General features: G+C 50.2%; 1 protein-coding gene across 10 annotated transcripts in view; it reads left to right on the top strand.

Annotated features, from left to right (window-relative positions):
• The window catches only part of ANK1 (ankyrin 1), a 184,605-nt gene extending 162,581 nt beyond the window's left edge, over positions 1–22,024 (top strand). For 4 of the 10 annotated variants that reach the window (XM_016127398.2, XM_016127396.2, XM_016127402.2 and 1 more), the window contains 5 exons: positions 3,967–4,525; positions 7,518–7,815; positions 12,126–12,209; positions 13,188–13,328; positions 19,459–22,024. In XM_016127398.2, the coding sequence (XP_015982884.1) occupies positions 3,967–4,525; positions 7,518–7,815; positions 12,126–12,209; positions 13,188–13,328; positions 19,459–19,485 (1,109 nt within the window). In that variant the 3' untranslated portion in view covers positions 19,486–22,024. Of the gene's footprint in view, positions 1–3,966; positions 4,526–7,517; positions 7,816–7,839; positions 11,464–12,125; positions 12,210–13,187; positions 13,329–13,596; positions 13,736–19,458 lie in introns of those variants that run through there. The other 6 variants (XM_016127399.2, XM_016127397.2, XM_016127403.2 and 3 more) reach the window with 4 other exon arrangements.
• The last annotated feature ends 329 nt before the right edge of the window (positions 22,025–22,353 follow it).

Here is a 22,353-nt window from a genome sequence, read left to right as displayed (position 1 = left end):
TGAAAACTTCCAGCGAAATACTGGATGGACCTTGAGATAATCACACTAAGTGAAATAACCCAGACAGAAAAAGTTGAAAATCACATGATAGCGCTTATATATGGGATAGAAACCTAAAAGCAACAAACTAACAGGACAAACAAACAGAGACTCATGGACATGGACAATAGACTCGTGGTTACCAGAGGATGAGGGGTGGGGGAGAGGGGAAGGGGGAGGTAGGCAGAGTAAAGAAGGTCAAATATGTGGTGGCATGACTGTGGGAGGTGCACACACAGTGTAAATCTAGACATGCCTTACTGTTAAAGTGTACGGCTGAAGTTTATTGGATTTCATTAACCAAGGTCACCATTAAAAAGTAATAATTAAATAAAAAAGAAAACTTTCAGAAGTAAACATAAAACTATAAAACTTCTAGAAGAAAGCTTTAGAGATCTTGAGAGAGGCAAAGATGTCTTAGCTACAGCACCAAAAGCATAATCCATAAATGAACAAATTGATAACTTGGATTTCATCAAAATTAAGAACTTCTCTTCAAAATATACTGTGAACAAAATGAAGACAAGCCATAGATTGAGAGAAAATATTGGCAAATCTGATATAGGGCTTGTATCCAGAATATATAAATAACTCTCAAAATTCAATAATTAGAAAGCAAACAACCTAGTTTTTAGAATGGGCAAAAGATTTGAACAAACGCTTAGCCCAGAAGATGTATAGATGACAAATAAGAACATGAAAAGATGCTCAACAGTATCAGTCATTAGGGAAATACAAATTAAAATTACAAGGAGATACCAATACACCTGAGAATGAAAAAGATTGACCATTCCAAGTGTTGATAAGGATATGGAGAACTGAGACCCTTGCACTGCTGGTGGGAGTGTACAATGGGACAACTAATTTGGAAAACACTTTAGTTGTTTCTTGAAAAGTTAAACATATACTTGCCATATGATCCAGTCATTCCACTCCTTGGTATTTACCCCCCAAAAAGGAAGTGTATGTCCATGCAGACAAGCAGCTTTATTTGTTACAACCCCAAACGGGAAATGCCAAATGTCCATTAACAGGTAAATGGATAAACAAACTGTGGTCTATTTACCCAATGGAATACAGCTCAGCAATAAAAATGCATAAATCATCAACACATGCAACAATATGGATGATACCCAAATAATTAAGCTGATGAAAGAAGCCAGACAAAAAAGAGTACACACTGAATAATTCCATTTATATAAAATTCTAGGAAATTCAAACTAACGTATAGTGATGAAAAGCACATCCGTGGTTACCTGGGAATGGGGTGGCAGAAGGAAGGATTACAAAGAATCATAATGATATTATAATTTATAATTTCAGGGATGACGAATGTCCCTCTCTTCATTGTGGGTGTATACATGTCAGAACCTATCAAATTATCTACTTTAAATATGTGCACTGTTGTATGTCAACTATATCTCAATAAAGCTATCTTTAAAAGATATTAATGGCAGAATCTAGCGAAAAGACCCCTCTGACTGTGCGCCTTAATCAAATTGCTAAACATCTAGTTTCCTCATCTGTAAAGTAGGAATGATGTTACTTTCTTTGTAGTGATTATTTAAAATAACATGTTAGATATGTTTTATACAAAACAGATGCCTAATTAGTGATGGAAATAATATAATAATGCTTTCAAGAATAACAAGAAGAAAAATAGTCACTTGACTCAAAAGTGTTCTGCTTGCATATATCCGTAGAGATTTCTGTGGAAGGTTTGAAGGTCATTGCCCCTGGTTTCCCAATTCCTTGAGTCACGGTTTTATATACAATGACTGGGCATTTCTCCTTCTCTCCCACCTCCTCTCTGCTCATAGTTTGGTCAGAGTGGAAAGAGGATTCCCTTAGCCTGTGCCACTGAACAGTCCTACTTGCCAACCATCCTGCCACCTCATGGTCTCTTCCTTGTTCTAATTCTGAAACCTTGAACCACATAAACTCGTAAAGATTAATCAGAAACAAAAACACTCCTGGGAAAGTTAAGAGAGGATGTATGTCAATCACATAGCATGCTTCCTGGCACATTGAACACATATGTAAACATTAGTAGTTATGGCTTTACTAAATATGGATGAGGTCCCCTGTCTGGCTCCTGGGTCTCCCTCACACACATGGAGAACTCTATAGTAGTCACTGGGCCAATGAATTCCCAATCTTGTTCTAGGCAAGTGAGAGGAAAAGGTATACACCATTCCTACCCTCAAAGAGTGCACAGTTCATGAGCAGCTTAGTAAGGGAGCATAGGACAGGTTCAAAGATGGGGGAGATCAAAGTGAGCAAAAGTTGGGAGAACATCATGAAAAAAAGAGGACAAAGAGAACCTGTCTTGTTTGTGTGTGTTGTGTGTTTGTAATCCTCAACCCTTAGCAGGGTACCTGGACATCAATTAATAATTTTTGGTTGAACAAATGAGTGAATGAGGATGGCTGGAGATGGTATCATCAAAAGTAAAGAAGAGATGGGGAAGCAAGAGCTAGGGCCCAGAGTTGTGAATGAGTACGATCCGTTTGGCTAAAGAAAGGCCAAGGCTGGGAAAGAGTTGATACAGGAGGTGGGGATGGGAGTGAGGGATAAATGGCAGAACGAAGAGCCTAGACACTAGGTTAGGGACCTCTCTGGACACAGGACAATTCTTATAGGCCTCACATGGGCAGCCCCACTCATACCCAGGGTCATCCTTTGGCTCTGCTGGGTCTTCAGAAGTTATAAGCACACACCTGCTCCCCAGTTCTCCAGACAAGCTGAGTCAAATGGAGAATCTTGTTGTCTAGTCCCTTCTTTCATCCACAGATTGGGTGAAAGAATCCACGGAGGGGATTCAGAGGCCTTCTTTCTCCTGTAATAGGGACCCCTTGCCCTCTCGCTCCTGGCTAGATGAGAGCAGAGGAGCCACCTGACAGGACACTGCCCATTCAGCGGGCACACAGTCTCCTCACATGTTTACGTGTGCCACGTTTGCAGGTTCCTAGACACTGCTGAACATCAGGGAACCAATACCAGAGCAAAGCAGAAGAGCAGCAGGGACTCATTCAAGCCAGTCAGCAAGGAACAGACATAGGAACAGGCTGTGCCGGCCACGGGGCCATGCTCAGGGGCCTGAGCCCTGGCTTTGACTCCGCCAGCGCACTGCTGACCGGGAGCTGGCGTGAGCACAGCTCAGGGCCTGTGGATGAGAGCTTCAGGGCAGAGTGCGGAAGCAACAGTCAACGTGCCTGGGGCCTCCCGGTGTCCTTCGACCTGGCCCCTGTTTCAAGCCCTTAGAGCCCTTACTTGTGCCATTTTAGATACTCAGAGTTTCTAGAACTAATCTGCAACTTGAAGAAAGGTCACTTCATACAAAACTAAATTGTTTCCCATTTGACCACCACTGAGGTCTGTGGGTGTTCAGTGTACCCCATGAGACCCCTCCGAGGCACCTTGGTTACTGACACTGCACCTTTGGGGGCTGTTCCCTTCTTTTGAGGTATATTCCTGAAAGATACTCTAAAGACTCTGCTAAAGGGAAATTTTAAGCAAAGAAAGAGCAACATTTCTTTCTGCCCAGTCATGGAGAAGTGGGGCTTTATCTGATCGGAGACAGATTGGAGCATAAGTCCTTTGGATCAAGGCTTCTTGATCTAGTGCTCTAACTGGTTGAGAAAGAATTCCATTGCCATCCAGCAAAGGAGCCCACCTCTCTGCCCCCACTCCCTGGCTGCCTGCCCCCCGCCCCCACCCAACCCAGAGCCTTGTTTCTCTTGCCCAGGCGCTCTGAGCAGCAGCCACAAGGCCTGAGCAATGGAGTCTGAGCTTGGAAAGCCCCTCGCCCGGAATGTGCATGCCTGTCTATGGCTGTGCCCGTGTGTGCGTGTGCGTGGACTTGCACGTAAGCGTGTGTGACAGAAATTGCTTCTGGAGCATGTTGCCCTCTGTCTGCCCATCCAGGTTACTCCTCGCTGCAGGACGAGCTGCTGTCCCCTGCCTCCCTGCACTACGCGCTTCCCTCTCCGCTGCGTGCAGACCAGTACTGGAACGAGGTGGCCGTCATAGACGCCATCCCCTTGGCGGCCACGGAGCATGACGCCATGCTGGAGATGTCTGACATGCAGGTGTGGTCTGCGGGCCTCACACCCTCTCTGGTCACTGCTGAGGACTCCTCTCTGGAGTACAGCAAGACCGAGGACTCTGATGCCACCGGCCACGAGTGGAAGCTGGAGGGGGCTCTCTCTGAGGGACCCCAGGGCCCCACTCTGGGCTCTCTGGACCTTGTGGAGGACGACACAGTGGACTCAGATGCCACAAATGGCCTTATCGATTTTCTTGACCAGGAGGAAGGTCAGAGGTCAGAAGAGAAGCTGCCAAGTCATAAGAGGCAGGAGGACTCGACAGGTGCAGGGCAGGACTCAGAGAATGAAGTGTCTCTTGTTTCAGGCCAGCAGAGAGTGCAAGCCCACCTCACAGAGTCCCCCACCGTGAGTCGGGTGATGGAGATGAGCCGGGACAGGTAAGGGCGGGGCTGCCCTGGCGGGCTGCCTTTCTTCTTGCTGGGCTTCCAGGTGAGATTGAGCCTGGCAGAGGGAATTCTTAAGTGCTGCTGATGACCCTGCCCGTGTTCTAAATGCCCTGGAGTAAATAGGTGCCAGCTTGCCTCTGGAGCCACCCGGCTCTCACTGGGGCCTCTGTCATGGAAGAAAAGAGCTGTGACCTGCAAAGGCTAGTCCCTCCCCAAGACACCCCTCGGGTGTGGTCAGCATGCTTAGGAAAAAGATCATAAGGATTGGAAGAACCATGTCTCTAAAGTGCAGCTGGGGCTAGGTGCTCTGGGCCCCTGTCACTGTTGCGTGCTTATCATTGAAGACCATATTTAGAAACCTACAAGCATCAAGACTCAGGAAGTTATTTGTGTGGTCACACAGCCTGCGTGTGACAGAGCTGATAATGGTGGCCTTTCTACTTTACCCCTTTTAAAGAGTGAGGCTGGTGAGTTTATCTGGGGCAGGACAGAACTTCTAACTGTTAAGAGATGGTTATTCTCGTGGGTGACTCCTCAGCCAGCTCCCCGTGATGAGAAGGCCTGGTACTATGCCAGCAGCAGGGAAGCAGTGGTCACAGTGCAGGCAGAAGGACCTCATGCCCCTCTGTGCACACTGAGAGTTCTCAGGCCAAGGGCCCAACCCACAGCCATGCAGTGGACACCACGCTTCCAACTCTGTGCTAAGTGTGGAGGAGGGTTTGGGGTGAGAGAGAGGAGACGAACATGTGTCAGGTATCACTTTCGCTTTCCTGGACTGTCACAGAAGCAAGTGACAGTGGCCCTTTCTTCTATATTGCTGTGCTTCCTAAATTTTCTCCCAAACAGGGACACAGTCCGTGTGCTCTGAGAAGGTTGTGGCCACCCAAGAAGTTCAGGTCTGGCCAGGCCGTGGGATATCTATTCTCATTTCCTGTGCCCATCCACGTTGCTTCACTCAAAAGCCCGGGCTGACTGGCTATTTCCCAGGGTCCGCCCAGTGTGGCCCAAATACCATAGTAGTAGGGAAAAGAAAGTCGTTTGGAGACAGCAAAGATTTCCTTAGTTCCCAAACGAATCCTTTTCATTAAAGAGGATAATTGGACAGACTGAGCCTGTGAGAATTCAAAGTGAAATACTGGCTTTCCAGTGAGAAAGGCCGCCTTCCACCAACCCGTGATGGCTGTTCATTCAATAAGCATTGACTGAATATTTACCTGTGTGCTGGCCACAGCATCGTTGTGACAGCAGGGGAACGAGAAGGGCTGAGTGCTGGGCCTCAGCGTGTTAGAGTTCGGCCTCCCTGACCTCGGCCAGGCTTCCAGTGAGGGGAGACAAATTGTATTGACTCACTCAACAATATGTATTGAATGCCTATGATATGCCAGGGACCTATAAAAAGTGCCTAGGTGCTGAGGGTATGGCATTGAACAAAACAGACAAAAGTCTCTACCTGCAAGTAATTTGTGTTCTAGTGGGGAAACTAATAGTAAATGAGACAACATAAAAAAAATTAAAAGTAATTAAAATATAAATGCTAGATAGATAGTAAGGACTAAAAAGAAAAATAAAGCAGGGAAGAGGAACAGGAGTTATGTACGTGTTTGGAGAGGGTTTGTTTGAAATTATAGATGGGGTAGCCAGGGAAGCCTGACAAAGCGACACTGGAATAGAGACTACAAGGAATTAAGGGGGCGAACCATGTGAACACCTACGGGAGCTGTGCAGCCCAAGGCCCATCCAGACCTGCAAGGGCTTTGAGGTAGAGCACGCTTGGCATCGTCCAGGGACAGTGAGGAGGTCATCGTGCCTACAGCAGAGTGACTAAGGAAGATGAGATCAGGGAGATATGGGGCCAGACATGTCAGGCCTTGAGGTCCTAGAAAGACCAGCATTTACTGAGTGGTCTGGGGAGCCATTGGGGGTTTCTGAGCAGCAGAGTGAGATGATCTGGCAGATGCCTTGAGAATAGCCTGACATGGCCAAGAGTAGACAGGGAGAAATGGTAGTGATGTAAACCAAGATGGTAGCAGTGGTGGTGGCGAGAAGTGGTTGTATTCAGGATATATTTTTGAAAGATGAACCAAAGGGGTTTGCTGACACATGAGATATGGAGTGAGAGGAAGAGAGAAGCCAAAGAGCTCACCGGTACTTACCCCTTGACCTGACAACTGAAAGGATGAAGATGCCGTTTGCTGCAGTCAGAAAAAAACTGTATGGAACAGGCTTGGGGAAAAGATCGTGAGTGGGGATTGACTACACTGTTCTCAAGATACTTATTAGAAATCCAAAGTAGAGCTGTTGAGGAGGCCGTTATACTCCTGCAGATCAAGGAAGAGATGCTGGAGATGTACGTCTGGGCCTGAGGAGCATAGGGATGTAAAACTATGGACTGAATGAGCTCCCTGAGGAAGCAGATGTAGATAAAGCTGAGAGCTGAGCTCTGGGGTGCTCCAATGTTCAGAAGTCAGGGAAATTATGAGGAACCAACAAAGACACCGAGAAGTAATGGCCAAAGAGGAAGGGCTGAAAGCCAGCTAACGTGGTGTCCTAGAAGCCATGAAAGAGCATGCTTCTTGGGGAGAGAGTGATCACCATGCCAGGTGAGCACTGAGTCGAGGACTATTGAGTGCAGGTGGCCTGGAGAGCTGGATCAGCGGCGGGTGAGGTGATGGGTGTGGAGGCACCGATGACTGTATCATTGGTGTGAACCAGGTGCCTTGGGAACCCAGAGTGGGGCCATCCACTCAAAGGGAGGGGACCAATGGCACTGATAGCTGTGTCCTCTCCACCTGGACAGCATGGATGGTCCATTTGTACCTTTCTGGACAGGGCAGTCAGCTGTGTGATTTGCTCACGCTCTCCATCCTTTGGATGGGCAGTACTGGGTGTGTTTGGGGTGAGCTGGAGCTCTGGAGGGGAGGGTATCTAAGAGCACAGAGACAGAAGGGTGACCAGGTGTCTTTTCTCTCCTCCTGGACCCCAGACTGCAGGAGTGGGATGCGGAAGGCTCCATTGTCTCATACTTGCAAGATGCTGCACAAGATTCCTGGCAAGAAGAGATCACGCAAGGCCCACAATCATTCCAGAGAACAGTCACCATTGTCGAAAGGCTGGAGCCCAGTGGGTCTCAGGAGTATGAGCAGGTCCTGGTGTCTGTGACTGAGCACATGCAGTCAGAGCAGCCCGAGGCTGAGAGCCTGCAGGCCAACGCTGAACGGAGCCGACAAGGCCATGGAGAGTGGGTGCAGGAGGTGGAGCGCACCTTCTCCCCAGTGGTAGAGGTGAGAGCCTGCAGGGAGGAGCCTGCTGCTGCCTGCACCAGTGCCAGAAGGGGTCTAGGGCCTGGGCAGCAGCTTCTTCACTCAGCCCAGAGCCGAGCATGTTTGCTTTCTTTAAAAATCGTGGGGGCGACTTCACTTTCCTTAGAGAAAGGATATAAGGTCTTGGTCTACCTGTCTGCCTCCTTGATCCCTACCGAGGAAAGGGAGGGGCTGACGTGTATAGAGCTCCGAGTGTTCCAGGCACAGCCTGTGCTGTCATCATCCTCACACCTGCCCGGGCTCTTGGAGGGTATTCCCGTCAGGCAGCCGATAGTTGAGCAGCCTGCCCAAGGTCACAGGGTCAGAGGTGGGCTTTGAGTTATGGCTAGCTGACTCCGAAGCCGTGGTTTTGTTTGTTTTCTGTTTCCATCAAGTTTTAGGAAGGGCTTAGAGCCAGGAGAACAGGGCGTTGGATAATTCTGGTCCCAGCGTGGTCTGCATGGCCATCGACAAGCCGCTCTCTCTGGCACCTCGGTTTCCTCCCTGGTAAACAGGAGTGAGTGGATTATCTCCAGGGGTCAAGCAGCTCGGTTCCGTGGGTGGGCTCGCCAAGTGGAACAGGAGATGGATGGGGAGAACGTTCCCGCCATTGCCCGCTCTTCCTTCTCCCCCAAGTCTCCCCGGCCTCTTCGGCCCTTGGTCCTCCCTCCCCTTCTTTCGGTTTGCCCAACTTTACTTTTTTTATTTGTTCACTTTTATCTTCACACCCATTTCCCATTCTCTTACCCATCCCCATAGACATCCATTTAAATGTGTTTTTTGAAAAAAAAAAATTTATTATAAAAAATTGCGAATAAATAGAAAAACAGACAAAATAGCACCTTAACTTTCCATGCATATACCATCCAGCCTGCACAATTACCCACTCATGGTCAATCTTGTTTCATCTGTACCCACCTCCAGTCTCTTCCACCCCACCCCCATATTATTTTGAAGCACATCGCAGACATGTTATTAATGTGTCTTTTTAATTTATGCATTTTATGAAATTTGCGTTGCTGTTCCGGGCCTATGTATTTTTAATGTGTGCGTAAACGGCGCGTTCTGCGTCTCATTTGGTTTCTTACTGTTCAGTCAGCACTGTTTTCTCATCCCTTTTCCCTTCTGCTGCTTTCTCTTTTTCTCTCCCCTTGCTCCCATCTGAAATCAGCGCTAGCAGGCAACTTTGAGGACCCCGGGTCTCAGCTGGCTCCACAATGATCCTGAGCTGCTGGCTGTCAAGAGCTGCTAGGAATTAAATCAGGTTTTATTTAGAATTTGTCCTTGCCAAGTATGTGCCTCGGACAGGACAGGCGGCTGTGTCCGTTTTTAACCCCAGCCCACCCCCGTGCATTCTTTGCCATCAGGCTGTTATTCCCTGGTACCCACTTCTGCTGCTTCCAGTAGCAAGTGCTTGGCCTAGAGCACAGGGGTTCTTAACCAGGTCCGGATCCCTGACTCCTGGGGAAAGAGAAGGACATCAGGAGTGTCCTCTGCAGTCAACGTTTGGTGAGGGGAGAACTGGGGAGAAAGCAGGACTACCCCAGGAGATCAAGGGGAAAACCTTCTAGGTCATATGGTTCAGCTGCCTCTTTTATTAATGAGGAAACTGAGACCTAGAGAGGCGAGGGCTTCTCCTTCTCCAGGGTCACACAGTGAACCAGCATCGGAGCCAGGAGGGCCCAGATCTCCTGTTTCTCCATGGGAGGCGGGGGAGGGGCAGCACACCTAATGCCTCTCCAGCCTAGGACAGGATTGGATGGTGTGGATGAGCTGTTGAGCCTAATCATCTGACAAGACCCCAGGGAGTGATAACAGAGCTCATTCAAGGTGATGGTTTGCAAAGCACCCATTTGCTAGTATTTCCAGTGAATCTCTGAAAATAGTAACAGATGGATGATAGAGAGATGGCCTGTAATTTGTGGCTTGCGAGGTGAGCCTGAATGATTCTAAACCAGTTGGTCCTTCTCTGAGGATCTAGAGGAAAATACCTGAAGTTGGACACTTCCTGGCTGGGCCGAAAACTAACGTACTGTGGCTTCTATTTTTCATTGCTTTCTTGTTGAAATGAGACAGTGTTATATAGTGATAGGAGTTTGAAATCTGACTCTGATTTACTTACTCTTTTACATAGGCAAGTTGCTGAACCTCCTTATGCTTCCTTTTCCCTTGTAGAAAATGATAGAACCTACATGGTAGGACTGTCACAAGGCTCAGCTGAGTTAATGTGTGAACTACACATGGAGCAAAGCCTCAGAGCAGTCCACACTAGAGTAAGAGTTTGCTGTTATTGTTCATTGTGGTAGTACTCACAAACCCTATGATCCTCACAGCATTCTCGAGCACGAGGTAAGGGAGAGCACTCTAATCCACCCCGTTTTACAGGCGAAGAAATGGAGGCCCGGAGAAGGTATCCAGCGAGCAAGCTGCAGGGTCAGGGTGCTCTGCCCCAGATCCGTGCTCGCTCCGGCATGTGAGCCGCTACTCAGAGAGGAACAGCCTGATCCCCCAAGTGAAATTCCTTTCAGCCACAGCTGCTGCGGCTGCATTTGTGAATCAGCTCTGTAAAAGCACTTTTGGTGCGCGTGGCTCCTGCTCCTCGTGGGCAGGCGTTGACAGCCAGCATGGGAAGAGCCTTTGGGGACAGGCCTTAAATAGACACACCAGTTATGCGCTTACGTTTAGAGTTGCTGTGCCCAGTGAAGGGGCTGATGGGAATTGCACGGGCACCACCACCTGTGCTGGACCTGCTGCGTGGGCCTGAGCAAATCACTAGTCCCAGGGCTATTTTTTGAAATGAACTCTTAACTCTCCAGGATATTCGACTGCCCCATCCTCTTGAGACAGGGTGAACATCATTCTGATCACAGCAATAGCAGCCCAGGGAAACACACAAATAGCCACAGTATCTGGATACTTTATTCCCTGGACAAGGTTTTTCTGGGCAGAACTGCCTCTAGTTTGCATAGGGTCTGCAGGCAGGAAAAGTGAGGAGGGGCTGAGCCCCTTTTCAAGCTCTCTAGGTGGAGCGGGGCAGGAGTTGCTCATGGTGACTTTGACATGCGATTTCAGTGCCCAGGACACGCGCACCTGCCGGCTTCCTTCTAGCCCAGTTGGACAGCCCCAGCAGCTGGTTCGGGAGCTAAAATTATCGATGCCCTACGTCACTCAGGCATGAGGGGCAGAGCCTGGAGCTGCTCAGCAGCAGGACACTCAGGCAGACAGTTCTAGTGAGGGGCCAGTCCGTCTTCTGTCTGGAGAAAAAGACTGGGAGACTGAGGAGCGAGAATGGAAAGGGTCCCAGGAGGACTTAGGAGTCCAAGAGGAGAATGAGAGGTTGGACCCCTGCATCGACCACAACCCTGGCTCCACTGGTCTCCTGAGGGCCGGGCTGGTGAGGAGGAGGTGAGGATGTGGATGTTCATCACCCAGCTCCTGGTCACCCTGGTGCTCTTGGGCTTCTTCCTGGTCAGCTGTCAGAACGTGATGCACATTGTCAAGGGCTCCCTGTGCTTTGTGCTGAAGCACATCCACCAGGAACTGGACAAGGAGCTGGGGGAGAATGAGGGCCTGAGTGACGACGAGGAGACCATCTCCACCAGGGTGGTCCGACGTCGGGTCCTCTTGAAGGTAACCACAGGCAGGAGGCAGGGCTGAGGGCACGGAGCCGTGATGTGAATGGGGAGGAGCTGGGGGAAGGCACCAGATGTCAGGTCAGGAGACGTGTTGGAAGAGTAGGGCCGGGAAGGCCTCAGGGGGCCTCAGTGGGAGCTAGAACCATGTGTGGCCCCCACTTGGACCATCACTCTGTGATGGCACAGAAAGTTCAGCTCTGGGACTTAGCAGGCCTGTTCTCATCTTCCTTCTGTCCTCAAGTTACACTCAGTGTGATGGTGACTACCGAAGGTCTTTCTACACTGTGAAGTGCTATGGAAAAATAAATAAGGTGCCTCACTTCCTCTCTCAGGGCCTCCTTCGTAAAACTTGCATAATCGTCCCTGTTTTGCCCACTCCCCGGTGTTACTGCGGGGACCAAGCACATAAGGCTCTTGGAAGCCCTGGGCTTCATCCTGTCTTCAGGCTCCAGGGCACTTTGGGCCCACAGGGTGCCTTTCGCACTTGGAGCCTGGTGGTTTGGTTGCTGCTACTTGCCGAGTTGGAGTTTGTTGCTGGGGTGGGAATCTGTCGAACCGTGACTGTTGCTGCTGCCGCTCTTCTATTTCCTCATCCTCCATTCGTATTCTCAAACTCCCACTTACCAATTTCAATTTTCTCCTTTTCTCTAACTGTAGGGGAATGAGCTTCAGAATATTCCAGGGGAGCAGGTGACTGAGGAACAATTCACAGATGAGCAGGGCAACATTGTCACTAAGAAGGTGGGTGCAAGGAGCCCCCTGAGCTGGGGAGGGGCAATGGGCCAGGGGCTAAAAGATGATAGATTCACCCCTCAGCTTCTCACTGCTGCCCTAACAGAGGGATGAGCACAGCTCAGACAGAATGGTTCAGGTGCCAAGAGCTCTTAACTTCCATGATCCAGACATGACATTTTTCATAGTCGCTTTGCCTGATTCAGCCTGAATTGAGCACCCGCTATGCTGTTCCTGAAGGACCGAGCCCCATGGAACAGCCCGAACCTTGTCCCATGATGCCTGGCCCTGTGAACAGCTGTAAGACAGCAGTATGGTGGCCCCTGGGCTACCATGGTCCTCTTAAAATAGAAAGGATGTAGAAAGCTATTAAATTGGTAGTAGATTTTAATTCAGTAAATATGAACTTGCCTGTCAAGTTGGGCACAGTGCTAGGTTTGGGCCGAAGGAAGAAGGAGCAAAGGGAAGGCCTCATACGTGTTCCCCAGTGGTGCTGTTCACACTACATTGGAGCAAACTCTCATGTCCGTCTTTCCTTCTGTTTGGTGAGCTTCATGTGGGTAGGGGTCATGTCTTATTTATGTTTTCATCTCCCATCCCAGCACATGGTAGGTACAGAGTAAACGGTCATTAGAATATTTGAATCGAATTACTATAGATGAGAAAGAAATGCCCTCAGAAGCGTACAAGTATACAGTAAGACAGGCAGCATGAACTTCCATCAATACCAAGAGGCAGAAGGAAATGCTGTGGGCTACAGACAAAAGTTACCGATGGTCTAACCTTCATCATTAAACACCTGCTAAGACTCCTCTGCAAATTCTCGTCCCTCTGAGGCTGTCCAATGCGAGTGTTTCCACACAGTGGTGGGAGTGGGAGACCTATCCCTATTCTGGCCACTCAAGGAAGAGTGCTTTAGGACAAAGACTGCCTTCCTCCTACGTCATGACGGCTCCACCAGCCCTTCCTCCCTTCTCTCTCTTCCAGATCATTCGCAAGGTTGTTCGACAGATAGACTCATCTGGTGCCGATGACACCCTGGAGCATGAGGAGGTGATTGTTGAGGGGCCCCCGGAGGATCCTAGGGAACTGGAAGCCGATATTGATTACTTTATGAGACTCGCCAAGGTACTGCGGTGGCCGCAGCCTCTGAGGCACTCGTTCTTTCGAGTGGCCCGGCACCTCTACTTGCTGCCCGCCTCTGCGTCAACCCACTCTGGGTTTCAGTCTGCACCGTGCTCACCTCTCTGGGCTCTCTTCGGAGCCTCCCTTCCCGCCCCCCACCCTGGGAGGCAATGTTTCCACCACCTCCGTAGGATGCCTTTCATTTTCTTGCCTCTTTGTTGCCTGTCTCTCTGTATGATCTGTCCTGCGTTCTCTCTGCTACTGTCTCCAGGTGGAGCTGAGAGGGAATAGCCTGCAGCCAGACCTGATTGAGGGCAGGAAGGGGGCTCAGATAGTGAAGCGGGCCAGCCTGAAAAGGGGGAAACAGTGATCTCAAGCAACCCCATTCCCCTCGAATGGCCTCTTTGGAGGTAATGTGTCCTTATGCATCTTTTCCGCATGGCCTGATCCTCATGGTCCTAGAAATGGATGCTCACATCCTCACCCCTGTCCCCTCTCCCCAGCATGATACAGGATGAACGGCTTTGCTCTGGCCTCTCTGAGTCTCCCTTTCCTTGTCAAGAAAACAGAGTCAACAATATCTGCTGACCTGCCTTTCAGGAAATGCAAAAATATAGATTTGAAAATGTACTTTGGTGACTGAAAGTGCTTGGTAATCTTAGTAGTAATTTTATCCTAGAAACCAAGCAATGGGTATATGGAGGATGGGTACGGGGCATCAGAGAGGGCAGTCAAGTCTGTCTAGGCTGTGTAGTTTCAAACCTCGTCCCTAGGAAGAGCTCCAACAGTGACAGACTTAGAAGTGGACTGTTTCTTGAGCCTCAAATGCTGCGAAACTCCCCACAAACCCTAGGCTTCTGTTCTCTTTGATGTTTCTTGAAAGCTGTCCCTCCCTTGCTTTCTAGGAAAGGGTGAAGTTAACAGGCCCCAGGGGTGAACGATGTTTTCCCTACAAGTCAGGAGGGCCGTCAGGCCTTGGTGCATGGCTTGTGTGAGCATGGGGCACTGCGGCCGAGGAGCTGGGTGTGCGGAGACGTGCAGTGAAAGGGGGCCGTGAAGACGCAGCGGCGACGGCTGTCCAGCGAGCTGTGCGGTGCTGGGGGCTTCAGCGGCCAGCTCTGACCTCGTCCTCCCTGAGGGATCCTGTACTGAGCTGCCCCGAGGCTCTTCACTGTGCCCAGCTCGGGGCAGCTCAGTACAGGATGCATCGGGGTGGGAGTCGGCAGGAAGCGAGGAAGCACTGTGTCCCCAGCGCTGCACTAACTGGGTTGTTGCCGTTTAAACCCCCCAGGCCTGGCTCTGGGCCCCACAGCAAGCCTGCTCCGGCTTTCTGCATTTGGCAAAAAGCAGGGCCGCTGCCTTTGCTCGCGAGCCATCGCAAGTGCTGACTCTGGGCTTCCCGACATACCTCAGCACTTGGGTGAAAAAGAGGACTGGTGGATCCAGTTAAAGGATAAAATTAGACCTGACTCCTCAGCAGCTTAAGGAGGTCACAGTGTTAACCCTGGCACTGCCAGGGGGGGTCCCACCAGGCTGCCGGTTTAGGAGACTCACTGTGATCAGTTCTGAAAATAATCCAAAGGTGCAAATAATTTGAAGGAGCAGAGTGGATGCAAAAGTACACTCTTCTGCCTTAGTTTCCTTATGGTGGCAGCAGCTGCAGGGGCTTTGAATTTCTGCTACTGTTTGGCTTGGGTTCTACTGATATTTCAGAACAAGAGAGAGGCAGCCCAGAAGCCAGGCTGTGGGGGAGGGTAGAATCCAGGGTTTTGTTTGTTTGTTTGTTTGTTTTTTAAATTTTCTGTAGATGGTCTATCTGCAGTGTGGCTAACCCCCCACAGGTGATGTGTGTCCAGACCGTAGAGCATGGTGTCAGGAACACAGAGCATCCTGGCTCCAGTACCTAGGGCTTCTGCCAAGAAAAGGCCAGAGTAGGGACAGTGGTAAGGGAGCCAGCGTAGGGGCAAGCACCTGCCTAGGTCCCAAAGAGCCTGGCAGGTGGCCTGCAGCCACCTACCCTCCCAGCAAGACAAACTACAGAGAAAACGGTGAATGGGGCTGCAGGGCTCTCTCGTATGCAGTACTTACTACCACCCACTTGCAGGCATGTACAGCCAGCTCTCGTTGCTTGTGGTTTCCACACTTGCAAATTCCCCTACTAATTCACATTTGTTTTAACCCCAGCACTCACAGCACGTTCATGGTCATCTACAGGCGTGTGCACATTGGTAAAAAGTCTGAGTCGCCCCGTGTGCACATTCCCAGCCAAGGTCAAACAAGGCCACGCTCCGTAAATTTCTTTGCGGTCCATTCAATGCCACTTTTTGTTGTTGTTCTTTCATGTGCATTTTGGGGGCTGTTTGTTGGTGATTTTGCTGTCTCTCCAAGACCAGTGCTGAGGAGTTGTCTAGTGTTTCTAAATGCAGGAAGGCTGCGATAGGCCTTATGGAGAAAATACATGTGTTCCCTATGCCTCCTTTAGGCGTGAGTTAAAGTACTGTTGGCCATGAGTTCTATGTTAATGAAGCAACTATATATATATATATATATATATATATATATATATATATATTAAAAAGGTATCTTTAAACAGAAACACACGTAAAACAAGGTTATATATTCATTAGTTGACAAAAATGTTGTGAACAGAAGCTCGCAGGAGCCTAATGCTGTATTTTCCTGAGCAGTAAAGGTTCAGTGTTGGCTAGTTCGGTGTTCACGGTGACTTTGGAATGCCCCTGCAGATAACAGGAATCGACTGTGTATGTTTCAGAGAGGGTGAAAGCTGGAGCTTGAGAGTCTAGATTCAAGGCCTGGCTCCTCCGATTTGCAGGTTGTATTTCCTTATATGAGTCATTTAATTGTCCTGAGCTTCTGTCTCCTCAAGGGGGGATAAGAATAGTACCTTCTGAATGTGTTACACTTTAATAAAAAGGCTTAAAAAGAATCATGGTACCCATGAGAGCAGTTGTGAAGAGTAAAGGAAAAAGTATGTATCCTAGCGCTCAACCAATCGTGGCTCTTATGTGTAATGTGACGAGGGCAAGTCAATTGACCTCTCGAAGCCTCAGGTTCCTTAACCGTAAAATAGCAATGAGGACAATATTGTCCTTGCAGGGTGGTTGTGGTCATTGATGAGTTTATCTCTGTGAAAGAGCTTTATAAATTGTCAAGTTCGAATCCACTGTTTCTCAAAGCATCATCTGCACCCCTGCGTCTAGATCATCCAAGGGTTTGGTTAAAGTGCAGATTCCTGGTCCCTGCCCTAGACCTACTGAATTAAAATTCTGGAACTTAAGCTTCTGCATTGAGCTCCTCAAGTGATTGTTATGCATATGGAGGCGTGAATTATGATGACTGATTCTGGTTTTCCCTTACAAACCTCCTAGAGGTGACATAGCACAGTTGTAGACTTTATATTTAAAAGGCGAGCTGAAAGGAATGATGGTTATAGTTTGTTCAGAGATACGGAACACCCTCAAAGGACAGGATAGCCCCATCCCAGGTGAGGGCTGAAAACACCCCAGTCGCTCATCCTGATGCCCCACAGTCATTCCCACCTTGGGAAGGATTTTGCATTTAAGGCCTTGGTAGAGGGAGGAGTGCTTTCTGGTAGTTTTTAAGAAGCCAGAAAACTGCTGTGTAGTCAAGGCCTGACTGGGGAAGACAACTGCAGCTAATGGGTTTTGCCTTGTGCCCAAGTATTTAGGTCCAAGAATTAGGGGGTCAGTGCTCCTAGAGCGACAGCATGGAGCAAGGCAGCTGGAGGGCTGGGGGCAGCGACAGCCCAGCAGCCCTCTGGGTTAGCAGGAGCTGGGGCAGGGTGTACGTTCCTGGCAGTCGTCTGCATCTATGTCCCTCCTGGGACTCTCAGAAAGCTGCAGCATGAAAGGCTGCTGGCGGCTTTTAGTGTTTTCCTTTTTAAGAAATACTTTCCATTCAGACACTGTGGTTTTGAGGCTTGTGTTAGCTCTGACAATAGAATGTTTTAATAAGTTCAAAACTGAATTAATTAGTTATCTCAATGGGAAGAAGCAGGGAAGCAAGGGGTCGTGTTTTATTTGGCTCTTTTACATTATAGTCCACCCTAACTCCCTAAACATTGCAAGTGTATTGGAGCCTCAGGCTGGGGAGAACAGAGAGGCACAGACACTGGGTAGAGGTTGGTAACAGGTGGGACAGCAGAGAGAAATAAAACGAGAAAAAGAACTTCACCAGCACAGTCACTAGGAGTGGCAAGGAGCTATATTCTAAGCTCGTTCTTGGGTGAAACCTTTCTTGAGCGGCACCCAGGAGCAGAGGTGCAGGGTGGCAGAAGATACTGGACGAGGCCAGGAGACCTGCATTCTAGTCCTGCCCCTGCTGCTGCCTAGGTGTTCCCACTGGATCTGGCATTGCTCCTCCTGGAGTCTCCGTTTACCCAAAGATGAAAGGACCACGTGCCATAGAATGATCTCTTAGCCTTGAACTTTCTCCTCTGCTCCCTGCCTGGCCACAAAAGTGGGTCAGAGATTGTAGCCTGTCTTCCCCCAGACACAAGATTTTATAAGGTCTCACATTCGAGGCATGCTTAACACTGGGGTAGGCAGTGTGGGGACCATCAGGGAGGGTAAGGACTGGCTCTTGCCCTCAGAGAGTTTATACTGCAGCCAGGAGAAGAGTGCAGACATGAAAAAGGAAAGACAGGCCAAAGATAGTGGCATTTCCAGAGAGCCCAGTTATAGTCACATTCACATACTGCTCACGGTCCTAAGCACTTTGCATATCGTTAGCTCTTTTAAACATCACAACAATCTAATGAGATGCATCCCTCTTATTGCCCTTGTTTTACAGCAGAGGAAACTGAGTCACAAAGAGCGTAAGTAACTTGATCAAGGTCACACAGCAAGAAATTGGCAGGGACAGGATATGAACTCAGGCAATCTGGCTTCAGAGTTCATGCTCTTAACCTCTACACTCTGCGTCTGCTCTAAATAAAAGGTAGTCACAGAGGGGAAGAGCTTCCAGAGTTGTGAGGAGACACAGGTGTGAGCTGGAGTTATCAGGACAACTTCGTGGAGGAGAGGTCTTGAGGGTGGTGGGCAGAATTTTAGCAAAGACGAGATTGGATCACGTCCTTGATAGAAGAGCCATAAATGAAGGCAGGGAGCAGGTGGGCACTAGGAGCAGGTGGGAGTTCGGAAGCGAGGGAGGTCCAGGCAGTGAAGGAACAGTCTTGCCCTCCAAGGTGACAGACAGCTTTCAAGCCACAGCAGAGCAGTAGAAGGCTTGCTTTTTTGTTTTACCTCTGCCTCCGGCAAGGGGCTTAGCACTACCCTCCCATCCCTGGAGAACCACTGACACAGAATGAGTTTATCTTGCTCATCCCTAGCTTCCTCCTCAACTCTGTCCCAATAGGGCCCAAGAGAGCTCCCTGTCGAGACAGCTCTGCCTTAGAGTGGGTTTCTGCTTTTCCACATCACTTCCTGCCCCACCCCGGAGTAATGTCTTGCTGTGAATCCCAGGCTGCAGAATTTGGAATTGATGCTGCAGGCACAGCACTGTCTTCAGAGCTGTGGACCAGAGCTGAAGAGGCTCTGTTGTCCCTTGAAGCCATGAGCTCCTGAGGTGGTGATCATGTCTCTCCATTCCTGTGAATCCCAGGGCTGGCACATAGCAGACATCAGTGCATGTTGACTGAACTGAACTGAAAAAGAGAAGGGTACCGCTGCCTAGCCTAGCTCCTCTCTTGGCACAAGGCCTGGCTCATAAACATGGCCCCTTTTATAGGTACAAGACCTACTCATGGGGGTTTCTGCCCAGGTGACTTCATAGGTGTGGGAACCCCTTGCCTCCTTTCTGAGGCACAGAGCACCCACACAGGAGGGTTTTCTGAGGTGCTCATCCACTTGGCAAGGAACCAGTATAGGCCGGGGCTGCCACCTCAGAAGCAGCTAGAGAAAGATGGCTGGTATTTCAGGAAGGCCAGGGGCTCTGAGCTCAATGCCTTTCGGTTCATCACCTCGCTTGGGAGCTGCTTTCCTCTGAATCAGACCCTGACTGAGCAACCAGCACAAAACTCGGTATTTGGGGCTTTTGCTGGGAGTTGCACCTTTAAAGTCTAAGTGTCTCCTTCTCTCTTTGTGTCCTTTAGGATCACACCTCGACACCCAACCCTTGACTCCACACACTCTGCCATGCACACGGGAGGAGAGCTGGACCGGAGGGCTGCACAAGCAGCGCACACGTTCCTCTAGGCTAACGGCATGATCTCCGTAAGGGACTTCCTTTAGTCTCCTATTCGCATGAATGACTGACTGTAGACGCATGACCTACAGTCTTCAATCCTGCCTCTAGCGATGGATGGATCTCTGTCGGGAATCAAGACAAAAGCAGCAAGAAGGGGGGAGAGAAAGAGAGGGATAGAAAACAAATGCAAGCGCGCATGACGCAGAAGTAACAAGGGCTCTTTGTGGCTGGGGATGATATATTTTTTTAAATCATTTTAATTTTGACTTGTTACAGGGTACTTATTTTTTCAGCCTCATCTGTAAGAAATCTATGTGGGCTTCCTGGAAAGAAAAAAAAAAAGAGAACTGGGCATGAAATCAGTTCGGCCCCCCTTAATCCCATGTCCTCACCTGCCAGCCTTTCCCACGCCCACACACCTCTACTCCGTTTGTGACAGTCCTCTTCCCCTCCCCAATGGATTGCTCCCCCCGGAATGCTCTACATGACATTCAGGACACACACACACACACACACACACACACACACACACCCTCTCCCCTCAACTCAGTATACACACAGATTTTACTGTGATGTCCGAAGCTGTATAGAAACTCCTGTGGATAAACCGCAATTTTTTTATGTTGTCTCTCTTTGCCAATTTCAGTATTAATCATCTTCCAATGGAAAATCATTACCTTTAGAGTACATTCGGGGTTCCTTGTGTTAGGGACTTAAGAATCTGAGGTGAGGACCCCAGGCTTAGCTGTAGGGCTCAAAGGGAGCCAGTGCCCCATCTGAAAGGGTCTTCTCTCTCAGTTGGTGGCTGTCCCAGGATTGCACCAGCATGTTCAATAGAGAAGAGGTTTTCTATATCTTTAAGCACTTATATCATAGTCTGTGTTCAAAGTGTAAACTGTACAGTAATCAGCCATGTGTATATGAAATATAATAAATACTATGCAAACCAATAGAAACACTTTAGCAGTATGTGCAAAGCACTAAGAGCTCAGCTCCTGAGGACTTCTCCAGGCTGCGGGAGAAGGAGCTACAGCCTGTCTTTCAGTGAAAGAGGAAGGGAGTAGGGCTGGTGAATGTAACTGCGGGTTGTCAGAAGTCAGCCACCACCCCCAAGGTCTCCCAGAGCGAACTTGGTGCTCTAAATCCTGGCAGCCCACAGGATGGGGGGCCTACGCTGGGCAGTCTCAGTGCCCCCACTCTGACCAAGCCCCTCTATCGCCCGAAGAGGCGGGGGAGGGGCCCACTGCTGACCACACTCCCAGGGGAGGGAGAGCCGGAGGAAGAGAGAGCCGCTGACCACTGGAAGCCCTGGGCTAGGAAGGAGACCCCCCGCCCCCCAGGCCTGGCCGTCCCCGCCTCCTAATCAAGGCAGGAAGGAATCAGACAGCTGGCTGTTCCTCGCCTCGGTGCCACCAAGGAAGAGCCTTAAAGTTACACTAGAGCCTCCGGCAGAAGGAGGCCCGAATCAGCACAATCCCGCCCCGCCCTGCGCGGCGGGCGTCCGCCAGGGTCAGAGAGAGACTTGCAGGCTCTGCTGGCTGCCACAGAGCCGCTGTTCGTGGATGTCCAGTCACCTTCTTCCCTGCTGCTCTTCTGACTTGTCTTCAGAACACATTCACACCTTCCAAGTAGCACAGAAGCTCCCTCAGTGTCAGAGCCCCACGGCCTTGGTGCCTGTCACCGGCGGCACAGGTCCCGGCGGAGAGGGGCAGCCGGGCGGCTGAGCGGAGGAGGGGACCCGGGCGCCGCGGAGACCCCGCCGGCCCGGCCGAGGCGCTCCTCTGGGTCTGGACGGTTTCGCTTTTGCTTTCAGAGGCAGGGGCGGGCCGCGGAGAGGAAGGCCAAGCTCGTGGCCTCAGGGCCCCAGGGCTGTACCCAGGCAAGCGCAGCCTCTGCCCTCCCAGCCGGGCAGGAGCGCAGGGCTTCTCTGCAACAGCCGATGCGGTTCACCTGGAGCGCGCGCCGGTCCCCGGGCACCCGTGGCCCGGCCACCTGGCCCAAGGAAGACAGGCGCAGGTCCCGCCTCCCGCCTCGGTCCTGTACCTTCCTGTCCCAGGCCACCGCCGCAGCAGCTCCCAGTAGCCCCTCGTAGCGCCTCGCGCGGGCCCGCGGGCCCGCGGGCCCAGGCTTGCTTTGGCACTTCTGCTCCGTCCGGCATGGCTGCTTGGCCCGGTAGCCCCGGGCCCTTGGCGGCATGGCTGCTCGCTCTGGTTGCTAGTAGGAGCTGTTAGAGGAGGAGTTTGGGGTCTCCACACGATGCCTAGAGAATGCTGCAGTCTGCACATTAGACGCTTTTTAGAAGTTTTGGAATTACCTTGATTTTTCTAATTGTTATGAAAATGAAACTTTTCTTGACTCCCAGATGCTCTGTAATTGGGAGAGAATTCCCCCTGCCCACTCTGATGTATAGACCATTTTCCCTACACCAGCTGAACAAATGTCAAAATTAATAAAGAAATTGACTCATGGCACAGGGGCTCTGTCTGTCCTTCCTGGCTCTTCCTTGGGGAGTTTGAGGTCCTGGGGCAGGAGTGAAGTCTAGAGGTGGGATCAGTCATGAGGGAAGCCTGCAACCCAGGGAGGAAACCGGGAAACCTGGACAGCCCCTTAATCAGGACCAATCAGTCTGGGAAAAACGTCACCCTGTCCCAGCCCTTGAGATGAGAGAGCAGATTTCTGTCCTCCCTAATGACTATGACAGATGGCGGCAAGTCCGAGGTGGGTGGAGGGGGCACCACAAACCACAAGGGTACATGGCTGAGCCCACAGCTGGCACACTCTCAGAGGGACGTCCTAGCAC

The sequence above is a fragment of the Rousettus aegyptiacus genome, unplaced genomic scaffold (assembly GCF_014176215.1).
Source record: "Rousettus aegyptiacus isolate mRouAeg1 unplaced genomic scaffold, mRouAeg1.p scaffold_m13_p_11, whole genome shotgun sequence".
In the NCBI taxonomy this organism is placed as follows: Eukaryota; Metazoa; Chordata; class Mammalia; order Chiroptera; family Pteropodidae; genus Rousettus; species Rousettus aegyptiacus.
Note: the sequence above shows the minus strand (reverse complement) of the source record. Positions and strands in the feature narration are given on the sequence as shown.